Below are 18,625 nucleotides of genomic sequence, written 5' to 3' on the forward strand. Positions count from 1 at the left end.
TGCTTGCTGTTTGGTGTTTTAGGCTGGGTTTCTGTACAGCACTTTGTGACATCAGCTGACAGTAAGAAGGGCTTTATAAATACATTTTATTGATAAGGATTACTGTCCGAATTGGTCAGAATAATGAAGCCTAGGCTAATGAATTTTGAAGTTGTTTTGAATGAATCAGTTTGTTGAATTCATGTAAAGAAAGAAAAAACAAAGATTTACAAAAGTTACTAAATGTAATTTTATTACAATGTAGCAAGTGTAGAGTAAAACTACCATTCGAATAGCTTATCAGCAGAACATAACAAACCTTTCATGCATTTTTTTAATCACTTGACAAAAGAAAGCTTTACACATTCATTTTCAACATGTTCATAACAAATACCAATGAATTTACATTTAAAAAAGTACAAATAAGTGCAAATAATCTGATGCTTGTTTTATATGTCACAGACATTTTCTGCATTATGTTTCAACAGAAGATTGTGATTCAAACCAACCTAAAAATACATTTAGTCAGTTGTCTGAACGCTATATAAGCTTTGAAAGCCAGAATGTTGACCCTTTTAAGTTCTCATCTTCTGGAACTTCAAGGTCCACATTTGATGCACTGAAGTCGAGACTTCTGAGTGTATGAGATCTACGGTTTGACTCTTCCTTGTGATGATTTTTCAGGCTCCCAGTTCCGTCTGGTACATCCCCTTTGAGGTGTTTGGGAAATACAGTGACCAAATATCCTTCTTGATCTTCAGACATTTTGGGGTTTGAACCATGAGTAAAATTTGGCATGGAAGTTCCAATTTCAGACTGTTTTGGACTCCTTTTTGTTCTGCCGGTTTCACCAGCTGGGGCTTTCCTATGATGTTTATTGCCCTTGAGGTCAGTTCTACTCAAATTTAAATCTGGCTGTGAAACCTCTACTCCATACCTTGGGGGTGGGAGTTTAGGAACTGAGGCGTTAATACTGGCAGGACTTGAGTCTATATCAAGGTCTGCTATTGTATGACTACCCAATTTAGAAGTCTTGGATTTGGGCATTTTTAATTTCCCTGTGGGATCATTAAGGTCTGAACCTCTCAGTTCCAAACCAGACGCTTCATACTCAACTTTTGGCAAATCAATATCTGCAATGGGATAACTGGCCCTTCCTTTGACCTTCCTAGACTTCCTATCAGTGTGTGGCAGTGTCACTTCTGTATCTATGTCTTCTGCTTGCACTTTTATATGCGTTCCACCTGGGATATCAGATCTGCGTTTACCATGAGATGACACTTTGTATTCTGGGCTTCTGGTATCAGCTTTGGGTAAACTCAGGCTGACATCTGGGTGACTAACTTTCAAGTCGGGTGCTTTTAGATTCACTTTAACCTTTGGAGGAGAAATGTAATTTGTTTTCATAAAGTCCATATGTGTACCTGCCCTTAGATTGGGACTTCCAAACTGAGGCAATTTAAAGGATGGCAGTTTGAATTTTTCAGATTGTATAGCAATGTCACTGTCTGGCAAATTGAGATCAGCTTGGGGGCCTTTGAGATTACCAGAGGGAACATTTATGTCTAAATCTGGACTACCGATCCCTGTGTTTACTTTCGGGGCTGACAAACTCAGGTCCGGTCCATCAATGTCTCCATCTATTCCAGGATCTGGACCTTTCAAGCCAGAAAGGCCGAATTTGGGCATTTTGAGGTGGGGCATTTTGAATTTCCCAGAGGGTGAATCAATGTTCATATCTGGAGTGTCTACATCTATCTTAGGAGCTTCTAGGTCAACTGTAGGTAGGTCCAGGTGTCGTGAACCAATCCCACCTTTCATCTTTGACAATTTAAAACCTATGTCAGCACTGATGTCATGATCTGGTCTTTTTGGACTAGACAACACAAATTTAGGCATTTTGGGCATTTTAAATGAAGGAGTGTTGATGTCCAAATCAGGGGCTTTGATGCTATCATTTGGCCTCTCTATGGTTGGAACTCTGAATCTACCTGAGGGCATATCTGGAGCATTGAGGTCTAGTTTGGGCCCTCTGATATGACCCTTAGGTAGTCTCAAATCTGGGGGACTGATTCCCCCTTTTAGCTTTGGTGCTGAGAGGTCAGTATTGGGTAAATCATAAACTACATTTGGGCCAGATAGTCTGAAATCAGGCATCTTCAAATCAGGCATTTTTAGACCTGTTTTGGGACCTTTGAGGTTAGCTGTAGGGGTATTGATATCAATATCTGGGCCCTCTAAGTCTCCATCAATGTCAACATCTGGTCTCTTTAGGCCCCTGAATTTAGGCATTTTAAATTTGGGCATTTTTAATTTCCCAGAAGGTGCATTTATGTCAAGATCTGGGGTATTCACATCTAGTTTAGGGGCTTTGAGGTCAGCATCTGGGAAATTCAGATCTGGGGAACCAATTCCCCCCTTTATCTTTGGGGCTTTGAAATTCAGTTTTGTGGATTTTGGCATTTTACCAGACAGCCCAACTTTGGGCATTTTCAGTTTACCAGAGGGGCCGTTAATGTCCAGATCAGGAGCATTCAGATCAACCTTTGGTTTCTTCAATGTAGGTACTTTGACTTTACCTGAGGGCATATTAAAGTTTACATCTGGTGCATTGAGGTCTAATTTGGGGCCTTTGAGGTCTACATATGGCAGATCCAAATCTGGGGGACTTATTCCCCCTTTAATCTTGGGGGCTGAAAGATTTAAATCAGGCCCCTTAATTTTTGGTCCAGAGAATCCTAAATCTGGCATCTTGAAAGTTGGCATTTTGAGTTTTCCTGATGGACTGTCAATATCAGTGTCTGGAAGGTTTAGGTCTACTTTGGGACCCTTAAGTTTGGGAGATGACCAGTTCAGATCTGGTCCCTCTATAGCGCCATTAATGTCAACATCTGGCCCCTTTAGGCCTCTAAATTTAGGCACCTTTAATTTCCCTGAGGGTGCATTGATGTCGAGATCTAGTTTAGGGGCTTTGAGGTCAGCATCTGGTAAATTCAGGTCTGGAAAATCAATACCCCCCTTCATCTTTGGAGCTTTAAGATTTAATTTGGGAGATTTTGGCATTGTACCAGACAGCCCAAATTTAGGCATCTTGAATTTCCCTGAGGGTGCATTGATGTCGAGATCTGGAGCATTCACATCTAGTTTAGGGGCTTTGAGGTCAGCATCTGGGAAATTCAGGTCTGGAAAATCAATTCCCCCCTTCATCTTTGGAGCTTTAAGATTTAATTTGGGAGATTTTGGCATTGTACCAGACAGCCCAAATTTAGGCATCTTGAATTTCCCTGAGGGTGCATTGATGTCGAGATCTGGAGCATTCACATCTAGTTTAGGGGCTTTGAGGTCAGCATCTGGGAAATTCAGGTCTGGAAAATCAATTCCCCCCTTTATCTTTGGAGCTTTAAGATTTAAGTTGGGAGATTTTGGCATTGTACCAGACAGCCCAAATTTAGGCATCTTGAATTTCCCTGAGGGTGCATTGATGTTGAGATCTGGAGCATTCACATCTAGTTTAGGGGCTTTGAGGTCAGCATCTGGGAAATTCAGGTCTGGAAAATCAATTCCCCCCTTCATCTTTGGAGCTTTAAGATTTAATTTGGGAGATTTTGGCATTGTACCAGACAGCCCAAATTTAGGCATCTTGAATTTCCCTGAGGGTGCATTGATGTCGAGATCTGGAGCATTCACATCTAGTTTAGGGGCTTTGAGGTCAGCATCTGGTAAATTCAGGTCTGGAAAATCAATTCCCCCCTTCATCTTTGGAGCTTTAAGATTTAATTTGGGAGATTTTGGCATTGTACCAGACAGCCCAAATTTAGGCATCTTGAATTTCCCTGAGGGTGCATTGATGTCGAGATCTGGAGCATTCACATCTAGTTTAGGGGCTTTGAGGTCAGCATCTGGTAAATTCAGGTCTGGAAAATCAATTCCCCCCTTCATCTTTGGAGCTTTAAGATTTAATTTGGGAGATTTTGGCATTGTACCAGACAGCCCAAATTTAGGCATCTTGAATTTCCCTGAGGGTGCATTGATGTCGAGATCTGGAGCATTCACATCTAGTTTAGGGGCTTTGAGGTCAGCATCTGGTAAATTCAGGTCTGGAAAATCAATTCCCCCCTTCATTTTTGGAGCTTTAAGATTTAATTTGGGAGATTTTGGCATTGTACCAGACAGCCCAAATTTAGGCATCTTGAATTTCCCTGAGGGTGCATTGATGTTGAGATCTGGAGCATTCACATCTAGTTTAGGGGCTTTGAGGTCAGCATCTGGGAAATTCAGGTCTGGAAAATCAATTCCCCCCTTCATCTTTGGAGCTTTAAGATTTAATTTGGGAGATTTTGGCATTTTACCAGACAGCCCAAATGTGGGCATTTTCAGTTTACCAGAGGGGCCGTTAATGTCCAGATCAGGAGCATTCAGATCAACCTTTGGTTTCTTCAATGTAGGTACTTTGACTTTACCTGAGGGCATATTAAAGTTTACATCTGGTGCATTGAGGTCTAATTTGGGGCCTTTGAGGTCTACATATGGCAGATCCAAATCTGGGGGACTTATTCCCCCTTTAATCTTGGGGGCTGAAAGATTTAAATCAGGCCCCTTAATTTTTGGTCCAGAGAATCCTAAATCTGGCATCTTGAAAGTTGGCATTTTGAGTTTTCCTGATGGACTGTCAATATCAGTGTCTGGAAGGTTTAGGTCTACTTTGGGACCCTTAAGTTTGGGAGATGACCAGTTCAGATCTGGTCCCTCTATAGCACCATTAATGTCAACATCTGGCCCCTTTAGGCCTCTAAATTTAGGCACCTTTAATTTCCCTGAGGGTGCATTGATGTCGAGATCTAGTTTAGGGGCTTTGAGGTCAGCATCTGGTAAATTCAGGTCTGGAAAATCAATACCCCCCTTCATCTTTGGAGCTTTAAGATTTAATTTGGGAGATTTTGGCATTGTACCAGACAGCCCAAATTTAGGCATCTTGAATTTCCCTGAGGGTGCATTGATGTCGAGATCTGGAGCATTCACATCTAGTTTAGGGGCTTTGAGGTCAGCATCTGGGAAATTCAGGTCTGGAAAATCAATTCCCCCCTTCATCTTTGGAGCTTTAAGATTTAATTTGGGAGATTTTGGCATTGTACCAGACAGCCCAAATTTAGGCATCTTGAATTTCCCTGAGGGTGCATTGATGTCGAGATCTGGAGCATTCACATCTAGTTTAGGGGCTTTGAGGTCAGCATCTGGGAAATTCAGGTCTGGAAAATCAATTCCCCCCTTTATCTTTGGAGCTTTAAGATTTAAGTTGGGAGATTTTGGCATTGTACCAGACAGCCCAAATTTAGGCATCTTGAATTTCCCTGAGGGTGCATTGATGTTGAGATCTGGAGCATTCACATCTAGTTTAGGGGCTTTGAGGTCAGCATCTGGGAAATTCAGGTCTGGAAAATCAATTCCCCCCTTCATCTTTGGAGCTTTAAGATTTAATTTGGGAGATTTTGGCATTGTACCAGACAGCCCAAATTTAGGCATCTTGAATTTCCCTGAGGGTGCATTGATGTCGAGATCTGGAGCATTCACATCTAGTTTAGGGGCTTTGAGGTCAGCATCTGGTAAATTCAGGTCTGGAAAATCAATTCCCCCCTTCATCTTTGGAGCTTTAAGATTTAATTTGGGAGATTTTGGCATTGTACCAGACAGCCCAAATTTAGGCATCTTGAATTTCCCTGAGGGTGCATTGATGTCGAGATCTGGAGCATTCACATCTAGTTTAGGGGCTTTGAGGTCAGCATCTGGGAAATTCAGGTCTGGAAAATCAATTCCCCCCTTCATCTTTGGAGCTTTAAGATTTAATTTGGGAGATTTTGGCATTGTACCAGACAGCCCAAATTTAGGCATCTTGAATTTCCCTGAGGGTGCATTGATGTTGAGATCTGGAGCATTCACATCTAGTTTAGGGGCTTTGAGGTCAGCATCTGGGAAATTCAGGTCTGGAAAATCAATTCCCCCCTTCATCTTTGGAGCTTTAAGATTTAATTTGGGAGATTTTGGCATTTTACCAGACAGCCCAAATGTGGGCATTTTCAGTTTACCAGAGGGGCCGTTAATGTCCAGATCAGGAGCATTCAGATCAACCTTTGATTTCTTCAATGTAGGTACTTTGACTTTACTTGAGGGCATATTAAAGTTTACATCTGGTTTATTGAGGTCTAATTTGGGGCCTTTGAGGTCTCCATCTGGCAGATCCAAATCTGGGGGACTAATTCCCCCTTTAAACTTGGGGGCTGGAAGATCCAAGTCTGGATTCTTTACCTCAAAGTCAGGCCCTCGTACATCTGGCCCTGAGAAGCCAAAGTCTGGCATCTTTAGACTTGGCATCTTTAATTTTCCAGATGGGCTACCAATATCCAAGTCTGGCGGTTTTAATTTGCAAGATAATAAGCTCAGATCTGGTCCATCCAAGTCTCCATCAATGCCAACCTCAGGCCCTTTAGGGCCCGAAAGGGCAAATTTAGGCATCTTAAACTTTGGCATTTTGAATTTTTCTGAGGGTGCATCAATGTCAATATCTGGTGTGTTTATTTCTAATTTAGGTGCTTTCAGGTTGACTTTGGGTAAATTCAAGTCAGGCGCATCAAGCCCACCTTTTATCTTGGGAGCTTTGAGACTTACCTTTGGTGTTTTTACATCAGCATCAATGCCCAGATCTGGTCTTTTTAGGCCAGATTTGGGCATCTTCAGTTTACCAGAGGAGGCATCCACATTGAAATCAGGTGCTTTGAGTTCTGCATGTGGTTCCTGTAGTTTGAAATTACCTGAGGGTATGTCAATATCTGGAGTACTGAGGTCAGGCAGACGGACGTCTAATGGACACATCTCAGCCACTGAGAGGTCCAGGTCTGGAGTCCGAACTCTTGGTCCAGATAAATCAAAGTCAGGCATACCAAGACTTAGTGTTTTGATCTTCCCAGGTGGGATACCAATGTTTGCATCTGGTAACTCTAGATCTATTTTGGAACCTTTAAGGTCTACTGAAGGTAAATCTAGATCAGGGTCATTCAGGTCAGGAGCACCAATCAAAGAGGTTTTAAGATGCATGTTTGGTGTCTTTAAAACTGCATCAATGTCTAAATCTGGTCCTTTTGGTACTGTGTGAGAGAGCCTAACCTTAGGCAATTCAAAATAACCAGAGGGATCATCCACATCAAGGTTGGGGGTTTTCAGTTTCTTGGAGGACCAGACTCTGATTTTACTTGATGGGATATTCATTATGCTGACATCTGGGGCTTGCAGATCTAGATTAGGACTTTTGAGATTAACATCTGGTGTTTGTAGGTCTCTTTGGGGACCTTTAAAATTAACTCCAAGCATATCTTTATCTGGTATCCTCATATTTGGTGTATCAACCTCAAGGCTGGGTACATTTACTCTGGGTCCAGAGAGACCCAAGTCAGGCATCTTAAATTTGGGCATTTTAACATGTTTGCCTCTTTCAATATCAAACTTTGGGGCATTGATATTTAAAGTAGGCCCAGGGACAACCTCCTCTGGTAGATTGAGCTCTGCTTCCGGGACATTGATATCTCCTACAACTTTGGGAAGTGGATCTATAACTTTCAGGTCAAGATCAGGGCATTTGAGGTCAACTTCGGGCAAAGACATATCAAATTCTAGAACATCGATAGCATCTATATCAGTTTCAAGATTTGGCCTTTCCTGGTTAACTGATGGAGCATCAATGTTTAGTGACCCATTCAAATGAGGCAGGGAGAGATCTGATGTACTAATGTTGGCATTAGGCAATGAAAGTTCTCCACCGCGAGCATCAGGTACCGCGCCTTTGACATCAAGTTTAGGCACCTTTAACTTTGGAGCAGAGAATTTGAGGTCTGGAGACTCTAGGTAGGTAGGAGCATCTACTTTGGGTGTCTCCACAACTGGGTAATCCGTGGTGAAGACAGGGAGTTTGAGGTCACCTTTCACTTTAGGCTTGTCCCAGAGAGATCCCGGTCCCTTGCCCTTCACCTGTCCATTATGGGAGCCTCTTTCCCCAGCACCTGCAGGTTGTCCAGGGCTGTCATCCGTCATGAACCTATTTATTTTGGCATTGTAGAGTCTATTATATGAATCCTTCAGCATCTGTGAAGAGAAACCAATCCTTAAAGGGACAGTTCAAGATGTTGGCAATGAAGACCTTTTATCAGATGAACTCGTGGATACCATTTTTATGTTTTTGCCTCCAGTATGAAGGAAGTTGGAGGTAGTTTTACTGGGCAATGCTAACTAGCATTACAGCAATGACTGGAAATTCTACAGGAACAGCTAGCATGCTAGCTTTCAGTCATTGCGCTAATGCTAGTTAGCAACTTCCTTCAAACTACACGCAGAGACATAAAAATGATATCCACAAGGTTATCTGACTCTGGGGAAGTAAATAAAGGGCTTCATTGCCAACATCTCAAACTGACCCTTTACCCTTTAACAAACAACATATTTTATCCAGCAACCTTCTGAAATAATTTCCCCCCTACTTATTCTATTTACTAACTATATTCCACAAACCTCCTCTGGTGCTTTGATGCTGTCCAAGGTCCCCATACTCTTGCTCAAATAATTTTTCGTCAGAACTTGAACCTTCTCATCAAATCCATTATCATCCATCAGCTTCAGTATTTTCAACACATCGTCTTTCGAAAGTTGGTCAAAGTTGATCGTGGCACCCACAATTTCATCTCCTGAAAAAATAAACATCTTCACTGTTACACATCTTCACTGTTTTACTGTTCCACAAAATTCAGACAACAATCCAAAATGTGAAATTTAACATTTTCTCAAAGAAATGTAAGTACCGCAACAGAAAGTGTATACATTAAATAAGAGACTCATACCTTCTTTGAGCCCGTGATTGCCAGAAGAGCCACCGATAATGCTGGAGATGACCAATCCTCCTTTTTCTGATTCCTCCAGCATCAGCCCCTCAGACAGGCTCCTTCTCCTCCGGTGACCAGGCTAAAAGCAGATATACAAAGGTAGGTGTGTAGTATCAGCATTGGTCATGTTTCAATAACCCAAACATCAAGTCGAATTTCAACAATAAACTTAAATAATTTTAAAAATAGAATTCACTTCCAGAAAGCAATGTTGGGGCATAGGTGTTTTTCAAAAGTACATTTCCTGTTGCTTAGCTTATTGTGTTGGAATATGCTTGTTATTACCATCATCATGGCTAATGGATAAATGATCTCACATACCATGATCCTTCTGATGTTTTCACAGCAGCCATTAATGAAATCAATTAAAAATAAATGTTGCTTGGTTTCATTCTATAATTATCAAATCATATAGGCCTAAATATTGTAGCATACTTTCATAGCCTTCAAGAGTATCAAATGCAAAGAAAGGTAATATTTCCACTCCAGAATAAAAACTACAAACAAATACAATAATGGCACAGCTCATTTTACCATGAAGACCAAAATCAGCTGAAACCACAACTAAAGAGGGGCTATGGAGAGGTAGCCTGTTTACATAAGCAAATAGGTACATGGTTGACACCCAGGTAGCTGCACCTTTGAGGTATTTGAGGTGTGGCCTTGGGAGATGGAGGGAACAACAGGAACAAGTTTGTCCATGGAAATTGAGACAAGTGCACTATAGTTGGGTGTACACAGAAGTGACCACACCCACCACTTTCTATTATGAAAAGCTTGCTGGGCAGGGGCTCAAATGAAGTTATTTGTAAACAGTATAAGTTGTGTAAGTGATTTGTGTCACATGCTTAGTGACACTGCTGCTCTATGAGCAATACATTGTGTGCTTTGCTACCAATTCCACAATGATCACAATAATCATAATTTACTTAATCATCATCAAATACCTCCAAAATATGAATATGTAAAAATATGAATCACTCAGATTTACTAAACTACACTGAGTATACAAACATTAGGAACACCTAATGCACTCCCATTTTGCCCTCAGAACAGCCTCAATTGTTTGGGGCATGGACTCTACAAGGTGTCGAAAGTGTTCCACAGGGATGTTGGCCCATGTTGACTCCAATGCTTCCCACGGTTGTGTCAAGTTGGCTGGATGTCCTTTGGGTGGTGGACCATTCTTAATACACACTGGAAATGGTTGAGTGTGAAAAACCCAGCAGGAAACTTAAATCAGTTTTACCTCATTTTTATCAGCATGTTACATGTGCAACCAGAGGGAAAAATATTCTAGACCACCTTTACTCCACACACAGAGACGCATTCAAAGCTCTCCCTCGCCCTCCATTTGGCATATCTGACAATAATTATATCCTCCTGATTCCTGCTTACAAGCAAAAATTCAAGCAGGAAGCACCACTGACTCGGTCTATAATAAAGTGGTCAGATGAAGCAGGTGCTAAACTACAGGACTGTTTTGCTAGCACAGACTGGAATATGCTCCAGGATTCTTCCGATTGTATTGAGGAGTACACCACACTCACTGGCTTTGTCAATAAGTGCATCGAGGACTTCGTCCCCACAGTGACTGTACGTACATACCAGAAGCCATGGATTACAGTCAACATTCGCTCTGAGCTAAAGGGTAGAGCTGCCGCTTTCAAGGAGCGGGACTCTAACACAGAAACTCATAAGAAATCCCTCTATGACCTACAAAGAACATATCAAACAGGCAAAACATCAATACAGGACTAAGATCGAAACGTACTACATCGGCTCTGATGCTCGTCGGATGTGGCAGGGCTTGCAAACGATTACAGACTACAAAGGGAAGCACAGCCGAGAGCTGCCCAGTGACACAATAGCCTACCAGACAAGCTAAATAACTTCTATGTTCGCTTCGAAGCAAGTAACACTGAAACATGCATGAGAGCATCAGCTGTTCCGGACGACTGTGTGATCATGCTCTCCGCAGCTGATGTGAGTAAGACCTTTAAACAGGTCAACATTCCGCAGGGCCAGGCGGATTACCAGGACGTGTACTCCGAGCATGCGCTGACCAACTGGCAAGTGTCTTCACTGACATTTTCAACTTCTCCCTGCCTCAGTCTGTAATACCAACATGTTTCAAGCAGACCACCATAGTCACTGTGTCCAAGAACACTAAGGTAACCTGCCTAAATTACTACCAACCCGTAGCACTAATGCCTGTAGCCATGAAATGCTTTGAAAGGCTAGTCATGGCTCACATCAACACCATTATCCCAGAAACCCACTCCAATTTGCATACCGCACCAACAGATCCACAGATGATGCAATCTCTATTGCACTCCACACTGCCCTTTCACACCTGGACAAAAGGAACACCTATGTGAAAATGCTATTCATTGACTACAGCTCAGCATTCAACACCATAGTGCCCTCAAAGCTCATCACTAAGCTAAGGACCCTGGGACTAAACACCTCCCTCTGCAACTGGATCCTGGACTTCCTGATGGGCCGCCCCCAGGTGGTAAGGGTAGGTAACAACACATCTGCCACATCCCCCTTCAACACGGGGGCCCCTCAGGGGTGCCACCTCAGTCCCCTCCTGTACTCCCTGTTCACTCATGACTGCACGGCCAGGCTCGACTCCAACACCATCATAAGTTTGCTGATGACACAGTGGTAGGCCTGATCACTGACAAAGATGAGACTGCCTATAGGGAGGAGGTCAGAGACCTTACCGTGTGGTACAAGGAAACAACCTCTCCCTCAACTTGATCAAGACAAAGGAGATGATTGTGGACTACAGTAAAAGGAGGACAGAGCACGCCCCCATTCTCATCAACGGGCCTGTAGTGGAGCAGGTTGAGAGCTTCAAGTTCCTTGGCGTCCACATCACCAACAAACTAACATGGTCCAAGCACACCAAGACAGTCATTGAGAGGGCACGAGAAAACCTATTCCCCCTCAGGAGACTGAACAGATTTGGCATGGGTCCTCAGATCCTCAAAAGGATTTATACAGCTGCACCATCGAGAGCATCCTGATGGGTTGCATCACTGCCTGGTATGGCTTCCGACCGCAAGTCACTACAGAGAATAGTGCTTAAGGCCCAGTACATTACCGGGGCCAAGTTTCCTGCCATCCAGGACCTCTATACCAGGCTGTGATTTCAAAGACTCCAGCCACCCTGGACTGTTCTCTCTGTTAGACTGTTCTCTCTGTTAACGCATGGCAAACGGTATTGGAGCGCCAAGTCTAGGTCCAAGAGGCTTCTAAACAGCTTCTACCCCCAAGCCATAAGACTCCTGAACGGCTAATAAAATGGCTACCCAGACTATTTGTATTGCCCCCCCCCCTCCCTCTTCTGAGCTGTTGCTATTCTCTGTTATTATCTATGCATAGTCATTTTAATCACTCTACTTACATGTACATATTACCTTAATTACTTCGACACCGGTGCCCCCACACATTGACTCTGTACCGGTACCCCCTGTATATAGCCCCGCTATTGTTATTTACAGCTGCTCTTTAATTATTTGTTATTCTTATCTCTTATTTTTTGTTTAGGTATTTTCTTAAAACTGCAATGTTGGTTAAGGGCTTGTAAGTAAGCATTTCACTGTAAGGTCTACACCTGTTGTATTTGGCGCGTGTGACAAATACGATTTGAGTTGTTCTTGACACAAATCAGTGCGCCTGGCACCTACTACCGTAGCCCGTTCAATGGGACTTAAATGTTTTGTCTTGACCATTCACCGTCTGAATGGCACACATACATGTCTCAATTGTCTCAAGGTTTTAAAATGATTCTTTAACCTGTCTCCTTCCCTTCATCTACGCTGATTGACGTAGACGTTACCAAGTGACATCAATAAGGGATCATAGCTTTCAGCTGGATTCACCTGGTCAGCAATGTTCCCTCTAGACTGCGCGCTCCCAGCCTCGAGACTGCTGCGCAGCTCCCTAGGGAGAAATATCAGCCCACGGAGAGACGTTCTCGAGCAGTGGACACCAACTGGTTGATCGATTTGTATATTTGTCTCGGGCTGTTGACGGTAGGTGCACCCGATTCCGCTGCCTGGCGCACTTGGCAGGAGAACTGTTGCGATTTTGAACCATTTAATGTGTCTGAAGGTACAACTCTACTTTCCCAACGGGCCGGGAGAGTCGGTGTACCTACCACTGGCCAATCCGAGGGCTCAGATGACCATGTCTGCAATAACGTAGCAGGCATAAAAGAAAACTACAGCAAAGTTGAAACTGTCAGATTTCAAAACGTTTTAAACCATGAGAGACTGTCAATGAATTTTATGAGTGTGTTCATGTTTAAGTTCTTACTCAGCACTGTCAAGGCTTTGTATTCAACACTTTTATAAAACATAAAATGTACATTCTTCCTATTTCCAATCAGCATTAATTAAAACAAGCACTGCAGTAGTAATGAATGAGCACTGGTGTAAAGTACTAAAGCAAAAATACTTGAAATTACTACTTAAGTCGTTTTTTGGGGTATCTGTTTTTTGGGGTATCTTTTGGGGTATCTGTACTTTACTATATTTTTGACAACTTTCACTTTCACTTCACTACATTCCTAAAGAAAATGATGTACTTTTCACTCCATACATTTCCCTGACACCCAAAAGTACTCATTACATTTTGAATGCTTAGCAGGACAGGAAATTGTCTAATTCACACACTTATCAAAAGAACATCCCTGGTTGGTCATCCATACTGCCTCTGATCTGGCGGACTCACTAAACACATGCTTCGTTTGTAAATTATATCTGAGTGTTGGAGCGTGTCCCTGGATATCCGTAACATAAGGAATTTGAAATTATTTATACTTTTACTTTTGATACTTAAGTATATTTTAGCAATTACATTTACTTTTGATACTTAAGTATATTAAAACCAAATACTTTTAGACTTTTACTCAAGTAGTATTTTAGTGGATGACTTTCACTTTTACTTGAGTCATTTTTTATTCAGGTATCATTACTTTTGTTCAAGTATAACAATTGGGTGCTTTTTCAACCACTGTGAATGAGTAGGAAAGCATATCGATAGGCTTGCATTGTTGTTATTATTAGCATGGATCTTTTTTAATATCGAAGAATATTTAACTTACTCTGTTCATAGGAGAAACAACATGAATTTGTGCATGCGGCAGAAATAAGTGGTACTCGAATTTTGCCATCAGCTGGATGACGGTGACCCTTTGTGGTCAGTGTCAGTGGTGGAAAGGGAGAGAGGAGGGATGTAATCAGAGCTGTAGTAGGCCTATATGCAAATATACCATTGCCATATATGGATCTGTGCCATTTACTTTGAGCTGGACTGTGTTTACAGCATGAGCGGTCTTGAGTAGATGTGCTTGTTTTGGGATCAAAGCAAGAGCTGCATGTAGCCATGTGTGCACATTTTGTTCATTTCCTTTGCTACTTAGTGAGTAATTAGCCCAGTTATGGAAAATTTGCAGGCAACAATAGGGGAGTGCTTGCTTCTTTACAAGAGCACAAAATATGCACATTTTTAGACATCTTTGAAAAGCCAGTCAGGTAAAGAGATTTTTTTTTGTCTTAAAGGGGGGGATGTTGTATTTTGAGATAGGCTTTAATAAGCTCAGTAGCAAATAGGCAGAGGGTAGCATCATTTGTCTGGTATGGAAATAATCATGCATTTTATTTTGTAAAGTGGTTTCTTGCATAAAACAACACAACAACATTTTCAGTCCACTCCCTTGTCTGAAGGACAAGTGGATAAACAGGTTGATGTCAAGTCCTGCATGTTGTTTTCAAAAGTCTCATGGAATGTTGGCCGACATTGAACACCACACATCGGCTGCTGCTGTAGGCTGAATGATAAAACAGCTATTTTCATGTTAAAATGTTATGGGATGGAGTTCTCCATTGTTTTTGATGGCAGGTGACTCTGGTAGCAGTGGAGGCTCGTCAGAGGAGGAAGGGGAGGACCATCCTCAGTGAGTTTCATAAAATAAACACATTATAAAACTATACTAAATATAATCACATCACCAAATAATTCATTAAAACACATTATTTGGAAATGAAGGTCTACAGTAGCCTCATCAGCACTCTGTAGGGTACCACCTTGGTGTAGCCAGAGGACAGCTAGCTTCCATTCTCTTCTGGATACATTGACTTCAATGCAACACCTAGGAGGTTCATGTTTCCCTCCACATTCCATAGGCTTAAACAGGAATTAACTCTGATTTACCACCCCAAGATATTCCTGAACAACATCTATTTGCACCCCTACTGGATGGAAATTACAAATGTAATGGCTGTGCTCAATGCAATGGCACTTATAAATGTAGATCCTTCAAACACCCACAAACAGGGAAATCGATCCCAATAAAAGGTGTTATTACGTGCTCCACTAAGGCAGTTATTTATCTTATAACTTGTCCTTGTGGTAAAAATGATGTAGGTAAAACAAAGCGCGAATTAAAAGTACGTATCTCAGAGCATCGTAGCACCATTAGGTGTACTTTACTTATCCAGTTGCGGCCCACTTCTTGGAGGCAGGCCACTCGATTTCGTCTCTGCGTTATATCGGCATCGAACATGTCACCCTCCCTAGGAGAGGGGGTGACCTTGATAATTTATTGTTAAAACGAGAGGCTGCCTGGATCTTTAATTTAAAGACCCTTGCGCCCTTCGGTCTCAATGTAGACTTTGATCTGAAGCCATTCTTGTGATTATTGTGACTTTGCCATTGTAATTGTTTGTAAACTTGTGTAGTTAAATTAATCTATGATCGTATGCTATCCATTTGTTTGTATGCTGTTCTTTGTATGACATTTTAATATTTGATTATTAACCAATGGTATTAGGCCCCTCTTGGCCATGATTACAGACACCTGTGTCTTTTGACACTATATAAACGAGTCATCCCGCAGTGTTTGTGATTATACCCTGATGAAGACAGCTTGGCTGTCGAAACGTTGGTATTACATTTTTGCATCTGAGCTCCTAGAGTGTGCGGCTCTCCTTTATTTTCAAGTTTCTACTCCACTAGCCAGCACCTCGCCTTTATAGGTGTGCGTTTCTTGTTCTTCTAGATTTAACAGGAATTATGACAACAGCCGGAGGACGTCGATCAAACTATCAGAGCTCTTGCAGCCCGAAATGACCTGTTGTTCACCCAATTAAAGGATCTAGTACTGCAGTGCATGAAATGTTGTGAGTAGTTGACTCCGACAGAGAAAGACAATATTTGAACAGTTTCGAACAAATGTATTTCTTCCAAAATTAAGGAGAAGTAAGAGAGAGATTTCGTATTTTTTTCCACTTTCAGTTTCACCGACTTAGCTAGCAAATGCAGCTAGCTAGTTTAGCCTACTCAAACACCCTGCTCAAACAGAGGGATGCTATGTTAGCTAGCTACTGTGGCTATGACTATCCAACACAACATTGGAACTCTTCCAAGTCAAGTTAAGCTTTTGTTTTAACTAATTTATTACCACCGCGGACTGCCGGTGTAAGTCCTAAACTGCTTACTTACTGCACACTGTAACATTACTTCATGATCCTAGTGGGTTTACTAACACGTTAGTTCTGTTAGCTATGCTGACTATTACGTTCCTTTAGCTAATATGGTGTAGGCTGTGTGTAGCGGGTATGATATGGTTTGTCATTGAAAGATTTTTTTTGCCTGGTCACATACAGCTGTGTTGTGCATTGAATTCCATAAGCGAAGGGAAACAGTGAGAGCAGGAGAGCGCATACATGCGAGAAGGAATACAACATGGCTGCTACGAAAGTGAACTGTGTTTTAGCATGATTAGGGGTGTATTCGTTCTGCAGATTCTGTTGAAATGTTTTTATTAAACGGAAGCAAACGGATCAAAACGGGAATAAACACACCTACATTTGTCCAATAGAAACTCTCGTATGCAAGTGTTGGACTAATGATTACACTGTATATCAGCTAGAAGCAGGCAAGTAGTGTGCAAGGCAGTATTAAATGTGTCACTGTGTGTTCATGTGTCACATTTTTCTCTCGACCTGTGTGCACCTACGTTGTAAACTTTCGATCAATAGGCTAGGTTGTAGCAACCTCATGATGGGTATAGGGAGTATCATGTAGTAGTCTAAACCTATCGCAGTTACAATGAACTGGGTGAATGGAATATGAATGACAGTAATCCAATATGCTGTAATAGAAATAAGGCCTACTCATGAAAAAAAATAATAATCCTCCCTCATCTTAAATGGCTCTGACTGCCACTGTCTGGTAGGCCCACATTATGATCAAATAGCCTCAGTAGCCTACTTGGCCACTGTTAAAACTTAAAGAAGGAACAGCCTCGGTGTTCACAGTAAATGCACACTGGAGGTTGCACAGGAATGTCACAATGCTGAAATTTGCTCAGTGCTGCAAAAGGTTCCTGGTTCCTGAGTTAATTAAGCAATTAACATACCATCATGTATAAAACAAAGCTGGGCAAGCCATTATTTTGGCTACCATGGCTATTCTTCCATTTTTGCTACTATGGATATGCCCCCATGCGATGACAATGCCCTCATTCACAGGGCCCGAGTGGTCACTGAATGGTTTGATGAGCGTGAAAACGATGTAAACCAAATGCCATGGCCGTCTCAGTCACCAGATCTCAACCCAATGGAACACTTATGGGAGATTCTGGAGTGGCGCCTGAGACAGCGTTTTCCAACACTATCAACAAAACATCAAATGACAGACTTTCTTGAGGAAGAATGGTGCCTCATCCCTCCAATAGAGTCCCAGCAGACACTTGTAGAATCTATGCCAGGGTGCATTGAAGCTGATGTGGCTCGTGGTGGCCCAACGCCCCATTAAGACACTTTATGTTGGCGTTTCCTTTATTTTGGCAGTTACCTGTATATGCACTCAAAGAAGAGGGGACTGACAGTAAGCTAAAAGCTGCAATCAGACTTTATGAAACATGACAATTACTCTGTTAAAATAATTCCCATTATTTGACTTTCATTCACATTGTGCAGAGCTGTAAGAGATTAGAGGCTGACTGAGATTTTCTCCAAGTCTAAAGTTGTATTTTATGGGCTCTCTTTTGACTCAGGACAAACTGTATGCATGTGAATATTTAACTTTTAATATGTACTGTACTGTACATACTACTGTACAAAAATATGCCAATTCAGAGTGTCTCGTCAAAATCTATGGCTTCTCCTACTCTATATGCATTCTTAATATTTTTTTTCAGGTAAAAAATGTTTCACATCAGCATATTAAAACATGATCCATGCCAATAGTTACTGTAGACAGTTGCATTACAAACCTGCACATACTGTTGCAAACTTGACACTCATCCAGCTACTACAACGATGACATCATTGTGGACTTCTTAAACAAAGCAATAGTACTTGGCACCATATAGTCTGGCTGGAGTACTTAAGCAAAAGTTGACAACTCTTACCTTAGGCTCCATTGGGCAATTTTGACTGGGTTTGCTCTTGTTATTCAGCCATTGAAGAGTTTAACCGCCAATGTGAGAGAGTTGCGACACAGTGTTATCGGTTTCTGCCGTTTACTCCTGTAGGACTGCCTACCCCGTGCCTCAGTCAACGAAAGCATACTCTCCGCTAAAGCAAACAAACGGGTTCCACATTTGGCATGTCTTTCCAGCCGCACACCATCACACACCCTCCACACCGTCACACACCCCACCCAGTCCAGGTAGGCACGGTGATCACTGAAACCTGGCCTCT

At 42.0% G+C, this 18,625-nt stretch overlaps 2 protein-coding genes across 2 annotated transcripts; both read right to left on the reverse strand.

Annotated features, from left to right (window-relative positions):
- Positions 1-210: 210 nt before the first annotated feature.
- Positions 211-4,724, reverse strand: LOC118940388 (neuroblast differentiation-associated protein AHNAK-like). The gene has a single exon (XM_036949568.1). The coding sequence runs from the start codon at positions 4,624-4,626 to the stop codon at positions 520-522; it is 4,107 nt and encodes a 1,368-aa protein (XP_036805463.1). The 5' UTR covers positions 4,627-4,724; the 3' UTR covers positions 211-519.
- Positions 4,655-18,487, reverse strand: LOC110493602 (neuroblast differentiation-associated protein AHNAK-like). The gene is made up of 5 exons (XM_036948363.1): positions 18,334-18,487; positions 8,856-8,976; positions 8,530-8,702; positions 4,737-8,106; positions 4,655-4,689 (listed from the first exon to the last, which is right to left on the reverse strand). Exons 1-5 carry the CDS (start codon positions 18,343-18,345, stop codon positions 4,655-4,657), a joined length of 3,711 nt encoding a protein of 1,236 aa, XP_036804258.1. The 5' UTR covers positions 18,346-18,487.
- Positions 18,488-18,625: the final 138 nt, after the last annotated feature.

The sequence above is a fragment of the Oncorhynchus mykiss genome, chromosome 17 (assembly GCF_013265735.2).
Source record: "Oncorhynchus mykiss isolate Arlee chromosome 17, USDA_OmykA_1.1, whole genome shotgun sequence".
Lineage (NCBI taxonomy): Eukaryota > Metazoa > Chordata > Actinopteri > Salmoniformes > Salmonidae > Oncorhynchus > Oncorhynchus mykiss.